The sequence below is a fragment of the Symphalangus syndactylus genome, chromosome 5 (assembly GCF_028878055.3).
Source record: "Symphalangus syndactylus isolate Jambi chromosome 5, NHGRI_mSymSyn1-v2.1_pri, whole genome shotgun sequence".
NCBI lineage: Eukaryota > Metazoa > Chordata > Mammalia > Primates > Hylobatidae > Symphalangus > Symphalangus syndactylus.
The window spans coordinates 69887271-69902854 of record NC_072427.2 but is presented as its reverse complement, the minus strand read 5'-3'; the positions used below and the strand labels follow the sequence as shown (position 1 = coordinate 69902854).

Genomic DNA, 15584 nt, shown 5'->3' with positions numbered 1-15584 from the left:
ACTGGTAGGAAAACTCAAGATCTAACTCTCACCACAATCCCTATCCCTAATACAGTGCCATATAATCCAAAGGAAACCCACAGCTCTCAACTTCTCCAGTGGGAAGAAAGTTGGATTACATGTCCAACTAACCTTTCTAGAAACTGCCCAGGTTACTCGCTTCTGTCTTACCTATCTCAAGAGCAGTAACAGGACCTGGCATACTAGTGATGCCCAGGGGCCTGTGAGAACAAAGATGGCGGCTTAAATTAACAAGCAAACGGTTGCTATAGCCCACCCTCCTGCCCAGTCCAAGAAAGACGCCAAAAAACCTCAGATTGCAGCTTCTCCCTGGGGAGGGAAAGAGTTGGACTACATGTCCAAAGTTCTAATTTTTCCAGGGGCTCCTGGGAGACTGGCTTCTGTCTCACCTATCTGCGAGCATTGGAAAACCATAGACAGCTATGGGGTGCCAACAACAAACACAGCAGTTTGGATTAGCATAAAGGTTTAAGAGGCCCGCAAAATCTCTGATTAGGTTCATTGGTGTGGTTCTTCACCAGTACAAGGCCAGTCAGTGAAGACTGTGGGAGGTAGCTGTTATTTCTAATGCATAGAAACCAACATATAGAGTCAAGAAAAATAAATAAGGAATAACGTTCCAAACAAAGAAATAAATGGCCTGAAATCCACCCAAATGATACAGAGATATATAATTTAACTTGGCAGAGACTTTCTAGCAAAACATGCAAACATTTGTAAGGAAATTAATGTAATTTATTCAAGACATGTTTAGATTGTCTTCACCATATTCTGAACCTATAGAGGGCAAATTTCAAAGTAGTGTATCATATACTGCATGTTTCTTGTAGACTCTTGACAAAGCAGCAGAGAAGTGTGCTCTTTAAAATATATATTTTTCCATTAGGAAGATGAATATGTGCTGATTTTTTTCATGCCTTCTTACCCAATTCAAGTGATGAATGGCCCACATCTATGTGAGGTTATAGGAAAGTTCGGGGTCATAAAACAAATTTAAATAAACTCTCCCAAATAAGAACTTAGCCAATGAATTTGACCTTACTGGCATGAAATTCCAACCAACTGAAGTGACAGACAAACATTTATATGCAATAGGTACTCGATATATATTTATTGATAGGTTACGGTAAGAATTAGAAGGTAATATTGCTTTAGTGAAAAAACGCAAGAAAAAAAAGATCTGCTACTGTACTACTGTTATCTTACCATAGATGCTACCTACAGATCTGTTTAATTTTTGTAATAAATGGGTAACTGTGTGTTCCTGAGAATAAACAAGTGACATCTTTTAAAAATATAACTTTTATCTTGGATATTAAAAACTTTGAGCTTTTTAAGGCTTCATGAAGATGAATGAGTCATAAAAAAATCTGGGTTGATCTGAAAGGTTAGTCATTTTAGCTGCATTTATAATGTGAATGAACAATTGTAGTATATTTAACAGTTTGAACATGTGAGACTTCTATGAATGTTATTCTTTTGCTTTTGATACTTAAGGGAAGATTTATTTAAGTACTTCTGCATATATATATATATATATATATATAGACTAATTCAAGTAAAATAGAACCGTGCAAATTCAATTACAGAAAAACAAACTAAGGTAGTGTCAGATAAACAATGAAAAGTTATTTTGCGTGTAGACCATGCCTGTTGATTGTTACGTATCTTTATGAGACTATAGGGAATATTTGTGAGGTTTTATTAATTATTGTTACCAACCATAGGTATAGAGATTTACAAATTAGAATTATAAATTAATTGAATCAAATTGGTTTCTACACAAATATATTATTTTGTATTGATTGAGTCTGTGTGGATGTGTGCATATGTGTCTCTATGTATGAGAAAAGGAAAAACAACACAGAAAGTTTAACGTATTTGCAATGACTAAACACAAATTTTGTTTTGACCTTTTAGAAAATAAAGTAAAAGGGTAAAATGGTTACTAATTTTTCAATATCAGAAAGATGAAAGCACATTAAAATATTAAAAATGATTAATTCAAAATATTAACATCAAAATGAAAATTAAAAATTAAAAAGTCATAAATATCTACTAAGATTGTTTTAAGTAAGATAAAAGATAGAGTAAGGGTACTTCATTTTGAGAAAAATGAGAAAAAAGTAAATATTTACTAACAGTTAATATTACTAACCTGACTTATTTTTCTTTGTTCTTGTATAGCTTTTTGAATTTCCTGAGATAATTTTTCTTGATCTTTTGCATGTTCTGTCTTCCATAATTCCCTTTCTTCGGCATGGGCTTTTTCTGAATTTTTTCTTTCTTCTTCTATGACTTTTAAAACTGCATCCTTCATTGCTTCTTTTTCAAGCTTCAAAATAAATAAAGACCAGAACAAATTTTAAAGATTGACTGCATAATAATTTCTTGAGTAACAGACTTGGTTAACCTAAAAGATAAAAAACTTTGATCCTATAGTGTTTAGTTCTGATATTGCTGCTTTTATGCATAGTAAATAACTGCTATAAAATAAAATCTATTATTCTTTTTTATACAAATATTCCTACTTAATTTCCACGGCATTTCTAATCTTCAAAGAAATCAGACCTTAGGTGAAGTAGCAGATTTCAAACTATATGGTCTAAGGATCCCTTTACAATCTTAAAATTATTGAGGATATCAAAGAGATTTTGCTTATGTTGATCATATGTATTAATACATATTAGAAATTCAAGAAAAAATAAAATTATTAATTCATTTAAAATTAATAATTGACTGCATTGACATTAACAAATAATATATTTTATGAAAAATAACTACTTTCTAAAATTAAAAAAGTAAGGAAAATGCTACTGTATGTGTCTGTAAATCTCTTTAATATCTGACTTAATAGAAGACAGCTAAATTAATTCTTATTTCTCCCTTCTGTGTTAAATCTGTAATGATGTTTTTTAGTTGAAGTATATAAAGAAAACCCAGTCTCACACAGATAAGTAGTAGGAAAAACTGAGTATTTAGTAGCCAGGTTAGATAATTGTGGATATTATTGATGATTTCACATCAGAACTCGACAAGGACTAGTTCTTAAAGGTTAGATGCCATAATGAAAATAAAATTATGTCAAATGAAATTTTCATGCTATTACAGTCCTTTCTTGCAATCTGAATGAATCACTTATCCATGCATAATTTTTAACATTTTTATGTGAAAAATACTGATTCATTGAGTTACATGTCTTCTCCAGATGCTGACACATTTCTTTATATCATAATTTAAAAATCACGTTTGTTAATGTTACCATAAATCTCATCAGGAACATACATACTGGAAAACAGATACAAATTTTCTAAAATTCGACTTTTTGCTTTAAATCACCTCAAACTATTCCAAAGAAAGAGTGCTACTTTCCATTTTGTTCTTAAATCCACACTCAAGCAGTATACAACTTGGCCACCTTCTATATTATTCACATCAAACATATATGTTGACTCCATCTTCTCCATATTTCTAGAATTTGCCTATTTCTTTCCTTTCCAAACTACTACTACTGGTCTGTTTCTACCACTCAGTATCTCTTAGCCAGACTTTTGATGTATTCTATGAATTCTTTCCCTGCCTCTAGCTTTTGTTGCCTCTAATTTCCCAAAAGTTAATGTCAATTACCATTAGATCACAAACAAGTTTTTAAAATGTCAATATGTCTCCCTTATCCTATGGAATAAAATTCAAACTCTGTTCAGAATTCTAGCCATTCTTTCAGGCTCAATTCAAAAGTAATTTATTGCTTAAAAACTTCTATGACATAGATATATGAGTATGTATACTCATAATAATTTAGTGCATTCCTCCTTGACCTCTTGGTATATAAATAGTATTTTTCTTATCTGATTACAAATTATTTAAGAAAATGACAAAATCATAGTCACCCTTGAATTTAACCCTGGCATAGTGATACACAGATATGAGACATTCAATGTTTGTTTGCTAAATTTAATTTTAAATCTAAAATTCAAAAGTAAGTGTTAAAAGTGTATTTGTTGGTGTGTGTATATTTTATATCTATGAATACATGATTTAGATGAGTTATTTTAATCTTGGCTTTAAAAATTACCTTGATACACAGATGCACACACATCCTCTAATTAGATGCAACAAATAGCAGGTGGATATTAGTGTTGCAACACATATGTTCTTTATAAAAAGTAACTAATAACCTATGTTGTAAAGCCTTTCAATGCTACCATTATCTTGTGTGATGTGTATTTAATAAGAATATAAGTAGTCATATCTTAAGTTTAAAAGTAAAAAAAGAAATAAAAACGATTTTTATGGAATAAAACATTATATAAAAGATTGAGAATACTATTAATATATTCCGTTTTTTAATTCCACTTACTTACAAGCAACCCACTATTACAGATGGAAATACCTTTGCAGCGGATACTAATGCCTCTTTATTTCTTTGCCTTTCTTCCTCCAAACATTTTTCCAATATTTCCTGTCAAATGATAAGACAGATGGAAAGACATTAAATGTATTATTTGAGGTAACAGAACACATTCTTTCTACACTCTGAGCACAGTTAAAGTATTACCTTCTGTTCTTGAGATTGCTGAATCAAAGCTTCCTTTATTTTTTCTTTTAACAGTTCCTTCTCTGTATCTAGCATTTCAAGGAGCCTCTGATGCTACAAGGAATGACAAGCAAATTATATTATGGCTCTGAGACAGATGATCTATCAACAAGGAGAGTAGCTGGTAGAATTCATCTGTCCAGAAAATTGAAGTAGTTACAAAAGGAAAAAATGAGAAGTTCCCTAAAACGAAGGCTCAGCAGAAAAAAACACTAAATTCACCCTTCTACAATCAGCCAAGATACATTTCTTAGCCCCAAGTTCAAAAGTATATGACAAGAAATCTAACCTAAGAACAATTACTCAAAATTGAAAAATTAATCAGAAAATGATGTCTTTTCCAAAATTAAATTTGGAAAAATTACTCACTAAAATGATTATTATTAGCTTGCACCAACAGAAGCAATGAAGCAATTAGATGATAACTGAGAAACATAAAATATCTGCTTGATGAACAACTATCATCATAGATTATTTGTGTTCCTAGTAAGGCACTGTTAAAAAAATTGAAAGATTTATTAATTGTTGTCACCTCAAGATTTTACCACAGATTCAAAAACTAAATCTATGAAATGACTCCAGGAAATATTATGTAACAGGTAATATAAATGTGTATAAAGTTAATGTATCTATTTTTATTTTGATGTGCTACAGAAAAAGCTCACCAAACTATTAACCAGTTATCATGGACCAAGCACTTGATGTTTCAATAGACCTTTCTGAGAATATTCAACTTTTGCAGACTCAGTATCTCCAATAACAATGAGCCAAATACTTCATTGAGCAGTGGTTTGTAGTTCTCCTTGAAGAGGTCCTTCACATCCCTTGTAAGTTGGATTCCTAGGTATTTTATTCTCTTTGAAGCAATTGAGAATGGGAGTTCACTCATGATTTGGCTCTCTGTTTGTCTGTTATTGGTGTACAAGAATGCTTGTGATTTTTGTACATTAATTTTGTATCCTGAGACTTTGCTGAAGTTGCTAATCAGCTTAAGATTTTGGGCTGAGACAATGGGGTTTTCTAGATATACAATCATGTCATCTGCAAACAGAGACAATTTGACTTCCTCTTTTCCTAATTGAATACCCTTTATTCAATCTGGCCTGATTGCTCTGGCCAGAACTTCCAGCACTATGTTGAATAGGAGCGGTGAGAGAGGGCATCCCTGTCTTGTGCCAGTTTTCAGAGGGAATGCTTCCAGTTTTTGCCCATTCAGTATGATATTGGCTGTGGGTTTGTTGTAGATAGCTCTTATTATTTTGAGATACGTCCCATCAATACCTAATTTATTGAGAGTTTTTAGCATGAAGGGCTGTTGAATTTTGTCAAAGGCCTTTTCTGCATCTATTGAGATAATCATGTGGTTTTTGTCTTTGGTTCTGTTTATATGCTGGATTACATTTATTGATTTGCGTATGTTGAACCAGCCTTGCATCCCAGGGATGAAGCCCACTTGATCATGGTGGATAAGCTTTTTGATGTGCTGCTGGATTCGGTTTGCCAGTATTTTATTGAGGATTTTTGCATCAATGTTCATCAAGGATATTGGTCTGAAATTCTCTTTTTTGGTTATGTCTCTGCCAGGTTTTGGTATCAGGATGATGCTGGCTTCGTAAAATGTGTTAGGGAGGATTCCCTCTTTTTCTATCGATTGGAATAGTTTCAGAAGGAATGGTACCAGTTCCTCCTTGTACCTCTGGTAGAATTCAGCTGTGAATCTATCAGGTCCTGGACTCTTTTTGGTTGGTAAGCTATTGATTATTGCCATAATTTCAGAACCTGTTATTGGTCTATTCAGAGATTCAACTTCTTCCTGGTTTAGTCTTGGGAGGGTGTATTTGTCGAGGAATTTATCCATTTCTTCTAGATTTTCTAGTTTATTTGCATAGAGGTGTTTGTAGTATTCTCTGATGGTAGATTGTATTTCTGTGGGATCGGTGGTGATATCCCCTTTTTCGTTTTTTATTGCATCTATTTGATTCTTCTCTCTACAAACAAATGGAAGAACATTCCATGCTCATGGGTTGGAAGAATCAATATCGTGAAAATGGCCATACTGCCCAAGGTAATTTATAGATTCAATGCCATCCCCATCAAGCTACCAATGACTTTCTTCACAGAATTGGAAAAAACTACTTTAAAGTTCATATGGAACCAAAAAACAGCCCGCATCGCCAAGTCAATCCTAAGCCAAAAGAACAAAGCTGGAGGCATCACGCTACCTGACTTCAAACTATACTACAAGGCTACAGTAACCAAAACAGCATGGTACTGGTACCACAACAGAGACATAGATCAATGGAACAGAACAGAGCCCTCAGAAATGATGCCGCATAGCTACAACTATCTGATCTTTGACAAACCTGACAAAAACAAGAAATGGGGAAAGGATTCCCTATTTAATAAATGGTGCTGGGAAAACTGGCTAGCCATATGTAGAAAGCTGCAACTGGATCCCTTCCTTACACCTTATACAAAAATTAATTCAAGATGGATTAAAGACTTATATGTTAGACCTAAAACCATTAAAATCCTACAAGAAAACCTAGGCAATACCATTCAGGACATAGGCGTGGGCAAGGACTTCATGTCTAAAACAACAAAAGCAATGGCAACAAAAGCCAAAATCGACAAATGGGATCTCATTAAACTAAAGAGCTTCTGCACAGCAAAAGAAACTATCATCAGAGTGAACAGGCAACCTACACAATGGGAGAAAATTTTTGCAACCTACTCATCTGACAAAGGGCTAATATCCAGAATCTACAATGAACTCAAACAAATTTACAAGAAAAAAACAAACAACCCCATCAAAAAGTGGGCAGAGGACATGAACAGACACTTCTCAAAAGAAGACATTTATGCAGCCAAAAAACACATGAAGAAATGCTCCTCATCACTGGCCATCAGAGAAATGCAAATCAAAACCACAGTGAGATACCATCTCACACCAGTTAGAATGGCCGTCATTAAAAAATCAGGAAACAACAGGTGCTGGAGAGGATGTGGAGAAATAGGAACACTTTTACACTGTTGGTGGGACTGTAAACTAGTTCAACCATTGTGGAAGTCAGTGTGGCGATTCCTCAGGGATCTAGAACTAGAAATACCATTTGACCCAGCCATCCCATTACTGGGTATATACCCAAAGGACTATAAATCATGCTGCTATAAAGACACATGCACACGTATGTTTATTGCGGCACTATTCACAATAGCAAAGAGTTGGAACCAACCCAAATGTCCAACAACGATAGACTGGATTAAGAAAATGTGGCACATATACACCATGGAATACTATGCAGCCATAAAAAATGATGAGTTCGTGTCCTTTGTAGGGACATGGATGAAACTGGAAAACATCATTCTCAGTAAACTATCACAAGGACAAAAAACCAAACACCGCATGTTCTCACTCATAGGTGGGAATTGAACAATGAGAACTCATGGACACAGGAAGGGGAACATCACGCTCCGGGGACTGTTGTGGGGTGGGGGGAGGGGGGAGGGACAGCATTAGGAGATACACCTAATGCTAAATGACGAGTTAATGGGTGCAGGAAATCAACATGGCACATGGATACATATGTAACAAACCTGCACATTGTGCACATGTACCCTAAAACCCTAAAGTATAATAAAAAAAAAAAAAAAAAAAACAATGAGCCAAATACTGTTCCAGAACAGTGCACTGATGTGGAAACAAAACTAAAAAATGTGTATTGCTACTCATATATTTTTCATTCAGTTATTAAAGGCAAGTAAGATATTTTCTCAGATTTGGGATGCTATTTATATCCAAGCCTCCTTTAAATATGAACTCATTGGATATCCAATACTTTAAAATAGATTTGTGTCTTTTAAAGTTGTTCTTATTTAAAACATTTTTAGGGAGACATTTTATATTGAGAGTAAGTGACCAAACAGTCCATGTCTACTTAAGATAATCTGTTATTCCTGCTTTTAATTATGTTACTTTTCATCTATGTTTTTCAAGAGAGTAAGTAAAATCATATGAAATATGTGTTTTTTCCTTAAAAACAAATCCAAACTGTGATACAAATCATTACATGACTCTGAGAAATTATGGGTACTATATGAAATTATGTAAGACAGCTAATTAACAAATGAGTAGACTTAGCACATAATTAATGTATAAGTATTAATAACTGAGACTTTAATTTTATATTCTCTGTAAATCTAGATGCATGCAGAATTTCATAGGATCAGAAACAATACCTAACCCTATTTGAAATATACATATGAGAAATATGCAAAGATATTATACCAGGCAAATAATTAGACTTAAAAACTATATGAGATTGAAAATATTCAATTTAGGCTTGGGAAGAGGTAAACATAACACAAATAAAACAAAAATGTTTAGAATTAAAATATAGAATAAAATTTTTGGAGTTATTAATGACTTAGAAAACAAATGTTCCTTAAAAAGAACTAGTAATGTTAGCAAAGTCAAACTAATGGAAATCACTAAGTAATTCATTATAAGTGGGCTAAAGTTCCTAAGTGGTCCAATAAAAACTAAATTTCAAGAGGGTACATTAGCTAAAATGACAATGTAATGTTTATAAAATTCATTCCTGAATGTCATTTCTTAATTCTGACAGTATCCTACATAGAAGACAATTTTTGAGCTTGTTTGTGTAAGAATAAACCTGAAATTACTGTTTGAAAGAAGCATCCTACATAAAATACATCCTAAGTAAAATCACAGGTTCACTTGAGAAAATACAACTGGGTTACTGGCTTTTCTCATACTTATAGATAATAATAGCACTTTTGAGGTTCTAGGCACTATTGAAAGTGCGTTATATGTAGTAGTACCACATTAAACTCTCACAACAAACTGCTGTATTCTTCCACATTCTTCTCATTTTCAGATGACTCAGCTGAGACTTAGAGAGGTTAGGTAAGTTACTATTTCAACAATAATCATACCCTATAAAATCATTATCAGTAGTAGTAATTATCTAATACTAAAAGCAGCCCAGTACATTATACTTCATTATTACCTATAGTAATTAAAAGCTACATAATGTCATCTGTTATGTCAAGTAAGGCCTCATTTCCATTTGGCTGTAATAGAATAAGACTAATCTATGCTTCCGATTTTGTCATTTCAGACCACTACTATTATTAAAATAAGATGATTTCCTGAACAAATTGCAATTGGTATTAGGACAAATGATTCAGAAAGATATTTAATGGCAAGGGGAAAATTTCTCCTCCCCTCCCCTCCCCTCCCCTCCCCTCCCCTCCCCTGCCCTGCCCTGCCCTGCCCTTCCCATTCTTCTTTATTCATTCATTCCTTCCTTCCTTCATCCTCTATGTTGCCCAGACTGGACTTGAACTCCTGGCTTCATATGATCCTCCCACCTTAGCTTCCCAAAGTGCTGGGATTACAGGATGAGCCGCCATGCCCAGCCAAAATTTAGATCTTAAAATTAAACACAGATAATTTGTAAAGCACACAAATAATTCACAAGAGGCTACTCAAAACCCATGTTTCAATAAAATGTATTTTGATTTTTGTAAAACTGATATATGCTCATTATAAAAAATATAAAGAAGTGAAAATTTCCCAGCGTCCCATTACCCAAAGAAAATCACTGATAGCATTTAGGCAAACATCATTCTGGAGAGCTGTTTATTAAATATTTTATATAATGAATTTATATATAAACAGTATTCGGTAACCTTTTGGAACTCTATAGTATAGCATTATTCTATAGTATAGCATTATTCTTTTTGTTTTGTTAAATTTAATATATATTTTACCATTCTCCTTTTTATAGAGTTTTATGTTGTTTCCAATTTTTCACTTTAAAAAATGTTTATTTTTATGCATGCATCTTTGTGAAATTGTACAATTATAGCCTTATGAGAAATTCCTAGAAACCATATTAACAGGCTGAAGGTTGAGCAAGTTTTATATTTTAATGCATACTCTCAAACTGTACTCTAGCAAAAATACCAAATTACACTTTTAACAATAACAGGACAATGGGCAAAGGAGACTGCCCTACAGAAAACAATCATGGACTGCCAGAGCACCTTATCAATGAAATTGTTCCACTCTTGGAGAAAGGAATCCTTGCTCTTTTTGTCCAGAAATACTTTGTATCTGCTACTGACCAATCACTGCTATTTATTTCATCATTCTCCCTTTCTGAAGTGGGCATTTTTGTTGCAGTTATTTGGTTCTTTTCTCTCTCTTATAAATCATAATTATAGTTTTTTGAGGCCGCACAAGGTGGCTCACACATGTAAACCCAGCACTTTGGGAGGCCAAGATGGATGGATCACTTGAGTCCAGAGTTAGAGACCAGCCTGGGCAACAGGATAAAACCCTGGTCTCTACAAAAAAAATACAACAATTAGTTGGGCATAGTGGCATGAGCCTGTAGTCCCAGCTACCTGGGAGGCTAAGGTGGGAGGATCACTTGAAGTCGGAGGACCTCTCACCCTCATAGAACTGTATTTATATTAAAACTACAAAAAACTATATAGTTTTTTGAAGGGGAGGACTCTCCCTACTTCTAAACTGTCTCTGTTTCCTTGAAGTTTCTTTTTATTTGTTCCTTTGAGTAACTTTTTCATTTGAGATATTTTTGTTTGGTAACAATTTTATGTTCATTCATATTAAAACCTCAAACACAAAAATGCTGAAAGGAAATTCTGTGTATGTGAGTAAGCTTCACAATAGCCACAAAAGGTATTGAACTGACTTTTCATGGTTGTGGAGATTCCCAAATGTTAGTTCCATGAACATTTTCTCTTGAGCCAGTCTTTTTGCTTAGAAAAAAATTCTCCCATCTCCTAAGTGGTGCCATGAGCCAAACTTTCAGCATTCCAGGAGCAATGTGTTAGGAGGCATAGTGGAGACCTCACTGCTCAGTAACGGTCTTTGGTTTAATCTTGTTTTTAGTCCCATGCCTTACTCTTGCCCTTTATGAGTTCAGAGATTATCTGCTTTGATTTCTCTTTTGTTCTGCTAGGATGTACAATAAATCCCCTAGTTAAGTATGGTGTGTGTTAAGGAATAAATATTTTTTACCTCCCTCCCTCCCCCACAAATTTATATGCCAAAGCCCTAACCCCCAATGTGATAGCAGTGGAGATGGGGCCTTTAGGAAGTAACTGGGGTTAGACGAAGTCCTGAGGATGGGGAAAAGAGAACTCACGTATTCTTTCTGTGTGAGCACACAGCAAGACTGTGGCTACCTACAAGCCAAAAGAAGAGGCCCACCCAGCAGAAACCTTGATCTTGCACTTTCTAGCCTCCAGAACTGTAAATATAAATTCCTGTTGTTTAAGCCAATCTATGGTGGGTGCTTTTTAATGGCAGCCTGAGCTGATTGAGACAGTGCACAAGAGGACTTGGGAACACAACTGCTAGTCATATGGACTTTCAACCATTCCTCTTGTTTTCAGAGCTACACAGCACCTAGTGCTTATATTTCCCACGGCTTTCTAGGGTTTTGCAGGACAAACCAGCTACTTCATGGGTTTCACCTCAATAAGCTAAGATTACAACTTGCTTTTCTCTGCTAAATCAGTTGATAATTGTACACCTGTTATCTCCTTTCATATTTATTTGTCCTAGTTAGTTTTTGCTTGTTGGTTTTGTTTCGGTCCCTTTATGTGTCATTTTTAGTGATCTGGGATTTTTGTGGGGGAGGGGGACTAAGAGGTAGGACAGATTAGTGTTTTAATTCACCAAATCCAGCTCTGAACCCTTGGCAAGTTATCCAACCATCCCAAATAATTCTAATACCCACCATAATATGCTGTTAGTAGGATTGAATAGTCAAATGTCAACTAAATTATCACTGATTTGATGTTAGCTCCTAAAACAGTACATGCCAATAATAAATATAAGTGTTAGATAGCATTCCTTTGAAAACAGATTTAAACAAACTGATACATAACTAAGACTAACATTTTAAATTTCTTTATGATGACACTAGGTCAAAACATCAGAAGGAGAAAAGGTATAGTTTAGCTAACGTAGAAGTGAGAAAGAAAAAGAAAAGGTGGTAGTGCAGGATATTCTCTGCTGAAATGCTTCTATTGTTTTTAATAAATTTCTAATCTTTCTATCCTCCCATGATTGAGCAGAAGGAACTGCTTTTAAAAAAATATTTAAGAAAAACTTTTATTTTAGGTTCAGGAGAACACGTGAAGGTTTGTTACATAGTTGAACTTGTGTCACATGGGTTTGTTGTACAGATTATTTCATCACCAAAGTACTAAGCCCAGTACCCAAGAGTTATCTTTATTGCCCCTCTCCCTCCTCCTACCCTCCACTCTCAAGTAGACCCCAGTGTCTGTTGTTCCCTTCTTTGTATTCATGAGTTCTTATCATTTAGCTCCCACTTGTAAGTGAGAACGTGTTGTATTTGGCGCCCTATTCCTACATTAGTTTGCTAAAGGTAATAGCCTCCAGCTCCATCCATGTTCCCACAAACATATGATCTTGTCTTTTTAATGGCTGCATAGTATTCCATCTTAAAATGGCAGAGGAAGTACCTCCACGGGACTTATATTGGTACTATTCCCCAAATGCAATCTCTCTTGGCTAGCTGGCTCCCCAAGTTTTATTTTGTGATTATTTTTCACAAATATTACATTCATACAATCTTACCCATCACAATTGAAATACGAATTGTTCAGTGGAAAATAAATTTCTAAATTATCGTTAACTATGCCCCTAAGACAAATTTCAGCATTTAAAAATTGTGATAGAAAATTTTTGTAAATAAAAGGCATTCTTCTCCACCTCAATAGGTTTCATAACATATAATTTAATTTGATGCTGATGGGCAGACTTCTACAAAGAATAAATTCTTTAGCACAACAATTCCATCAGGGGCACATTAAGTGAATTTACTGTGCTATCATTCAGTTTGTTAAATAACCCTATAGAAATAGGGCTATGCTATTCCTAGAGGCCTGTGACCAGTGATGGTATCACCATTCCCCTTCACTGAAGGGCTTAGGGATATAGAAATAGTATGGCCAAAAACCGGTAAACAGGTTCTGCAAACTGTTGTTACCACAGTATAGAAATTTATAGTTCATGTTTAGCAAGTTTTATAAACATTTATTAATTTTTATATCTATTGGACCTGATAATAAAACATCAGGGTTGTACTTTGTATTTATTTTCCATTACATTTGTCTAATAATTTTTATTCTATTTTGTACATGTATAAACCCCTGACAGATTTTTAAAAAATGCTCCTTCATCCCAGTTAGCTTGAGAAACACTGTCAAGAGTACATGCTAACAGTGTCACACACACATCTAAGTCTCAGTGCTAATGGCTCTACTGCTAGTCTCATTTTTCTTTTTTTCATCGTTATAGTAGGTTTTCTTTCTATTGTCATTAAGTACTATCGAACGTTCTGTTGCCTGCCATCCATCTGTTGCTTCCATTAGACCTTACAGAAGTTTATCCTCTAGAGGCTCTCAGTGTATTTATTGAACAAAACAAACACAGGCATTCATGCATGCACGAATGAATGAATAAATAAAAAATTACAAACCACTTTGCTCTACATAGCCTCTTTTATTTGCTTTTTCTCAGCCTGTTTTTGTTTCTTGTTCTCTGCATCTTTTGGCATTTCTGCTATGTGGTCAGTTTTTATTTTTGTTTTAACTATTATTTTTATAATAAGTATGTTCTTTTCCTTTCTGCCTGATAAAGTTCCATAGTAATCAGCTGGTTTCACTGTTGCTCCCTACTTTTTTCAGATGTTGAGGTTAACAGGAGTGTATCCTTGAGACTCAGACTCCTGTTTTCTTCTTGTTTGTATGTTCCTAACTCCTAGCAAGAGGCGAGGTAAGTAATTAGCAAATGCTTATTGAATGAATAATCCAATCAATGAATAATAGGAGGGAATGCACCAACAGACCTGTACAAAAAGAAACAAGTGGAGAAGGACAAACCAGATAATCTTAGCAAATGTCACAATGATAGAATATTACCATGCAAAGGACATTTACATTATCTAGTTCTACTACCAACCGAAGGTATAAGGGACATAGAATTTGAAGACCATGGTTCCGGTTTTAGGTCTGACACTTTTTAGCAGAATGAAGGACAAATCATTCATATACCTATTAATAAGTATGTACCAATTGCCTGCATTGTACCAGGTAGCCATAAGACTGGGGTAACAAGTAAAAAAAGACAGGTGGAAAGTATCTGTTCTCAGAAAGCCACACTCTAAAAGGTGAAACCCACCACAAACAAGTAATAAATACAGTAATAATGTAATTTCAGAAGTTATTATGAGCTGTGAAGGGAATAAAAGATTGATAAAATTAAAAAACAAGAGAAGAGGAAGGATTAGCTCCTTCAGATGAAGTGGTCATGTCACGTAATATCTCTTCAGTTTTTCTACAAAATGAGAAAAATGCCACCTCACAGGACTAAGGTGAAGACCATCTGAAATAATCTGTGTGAAAGTATTTTTAAAAAAGTGTTATAACTCTTTACAAATGTAAGAGTTTGTTAACAAAAACAATCTAAACAAGTGGTCTCCCAGAGTAAACATCCCCATATATATGCAGAAAATACCATTTCCTAAGAGTTTATTCCACTGTGCTAGAAAGTTATATGTTATAATGAGCTAAAAACTAGTTTTCATGCAAACTCAACTCTGTCTGCCTGAGTCACAAAAAATAGTCTAATCTCCTTCCAAAAATTAAAAAAAAAAATCCTGCTTTTCCCCACATCTCCCAAAAGTTCTCCTCCAGATCAGACACTGACACTTGCATTAGTGCTTCTTCATGTGATCTGGTTTCGATTCCCTTAAAACCATGCATGCTTTCCTCAAGATGTTTAACCATGTACTGTCTTCATGATGGCAGCCATTAATAAAAATAATACATGTGGTGATGATTAGGGCAATATTAGCTATTATTACAACCCCTT

At 34.4% G+C, this 15584-nt stretch overlaps 1 protein-coding gene across 14 annotated transcripts in view; it reads right to left on the bottom strand.

The window, feature by feature from the left end:
- Window positions 1–15584, bottom strand: part of CCDC91 (coiled-coil domain containing 91) — a 363108-nt gene that overhangs the window by 91088 nt on the left and 256436 nt on the right. For 12 of the 14 annotated variants that reach the window (XM_055280261.2, XM_055280264.2, XM_055280263.2 and 9 more), the window contains 3 exons: window positions 4580–4672; window positions 4415–4483; window positions 2180–2356 (listed from right to left, as the gene is read on the bottom strand). In XM_055280261.2, the coding sequence (XP_055136236.2) occupies window positions 2180–2356; window positions 4415–4483; window positions 4580–4672 (339 nt within the window). The remainder of the gene's footprint in view (window positions 1–2179; window positions 2357–4414; window positions 4484–4579; window positions 4673–15584) is intronic. The other 2 variants (XM_063640331.1, XM_063640328.1) reach the window with 1 other exon arrangement.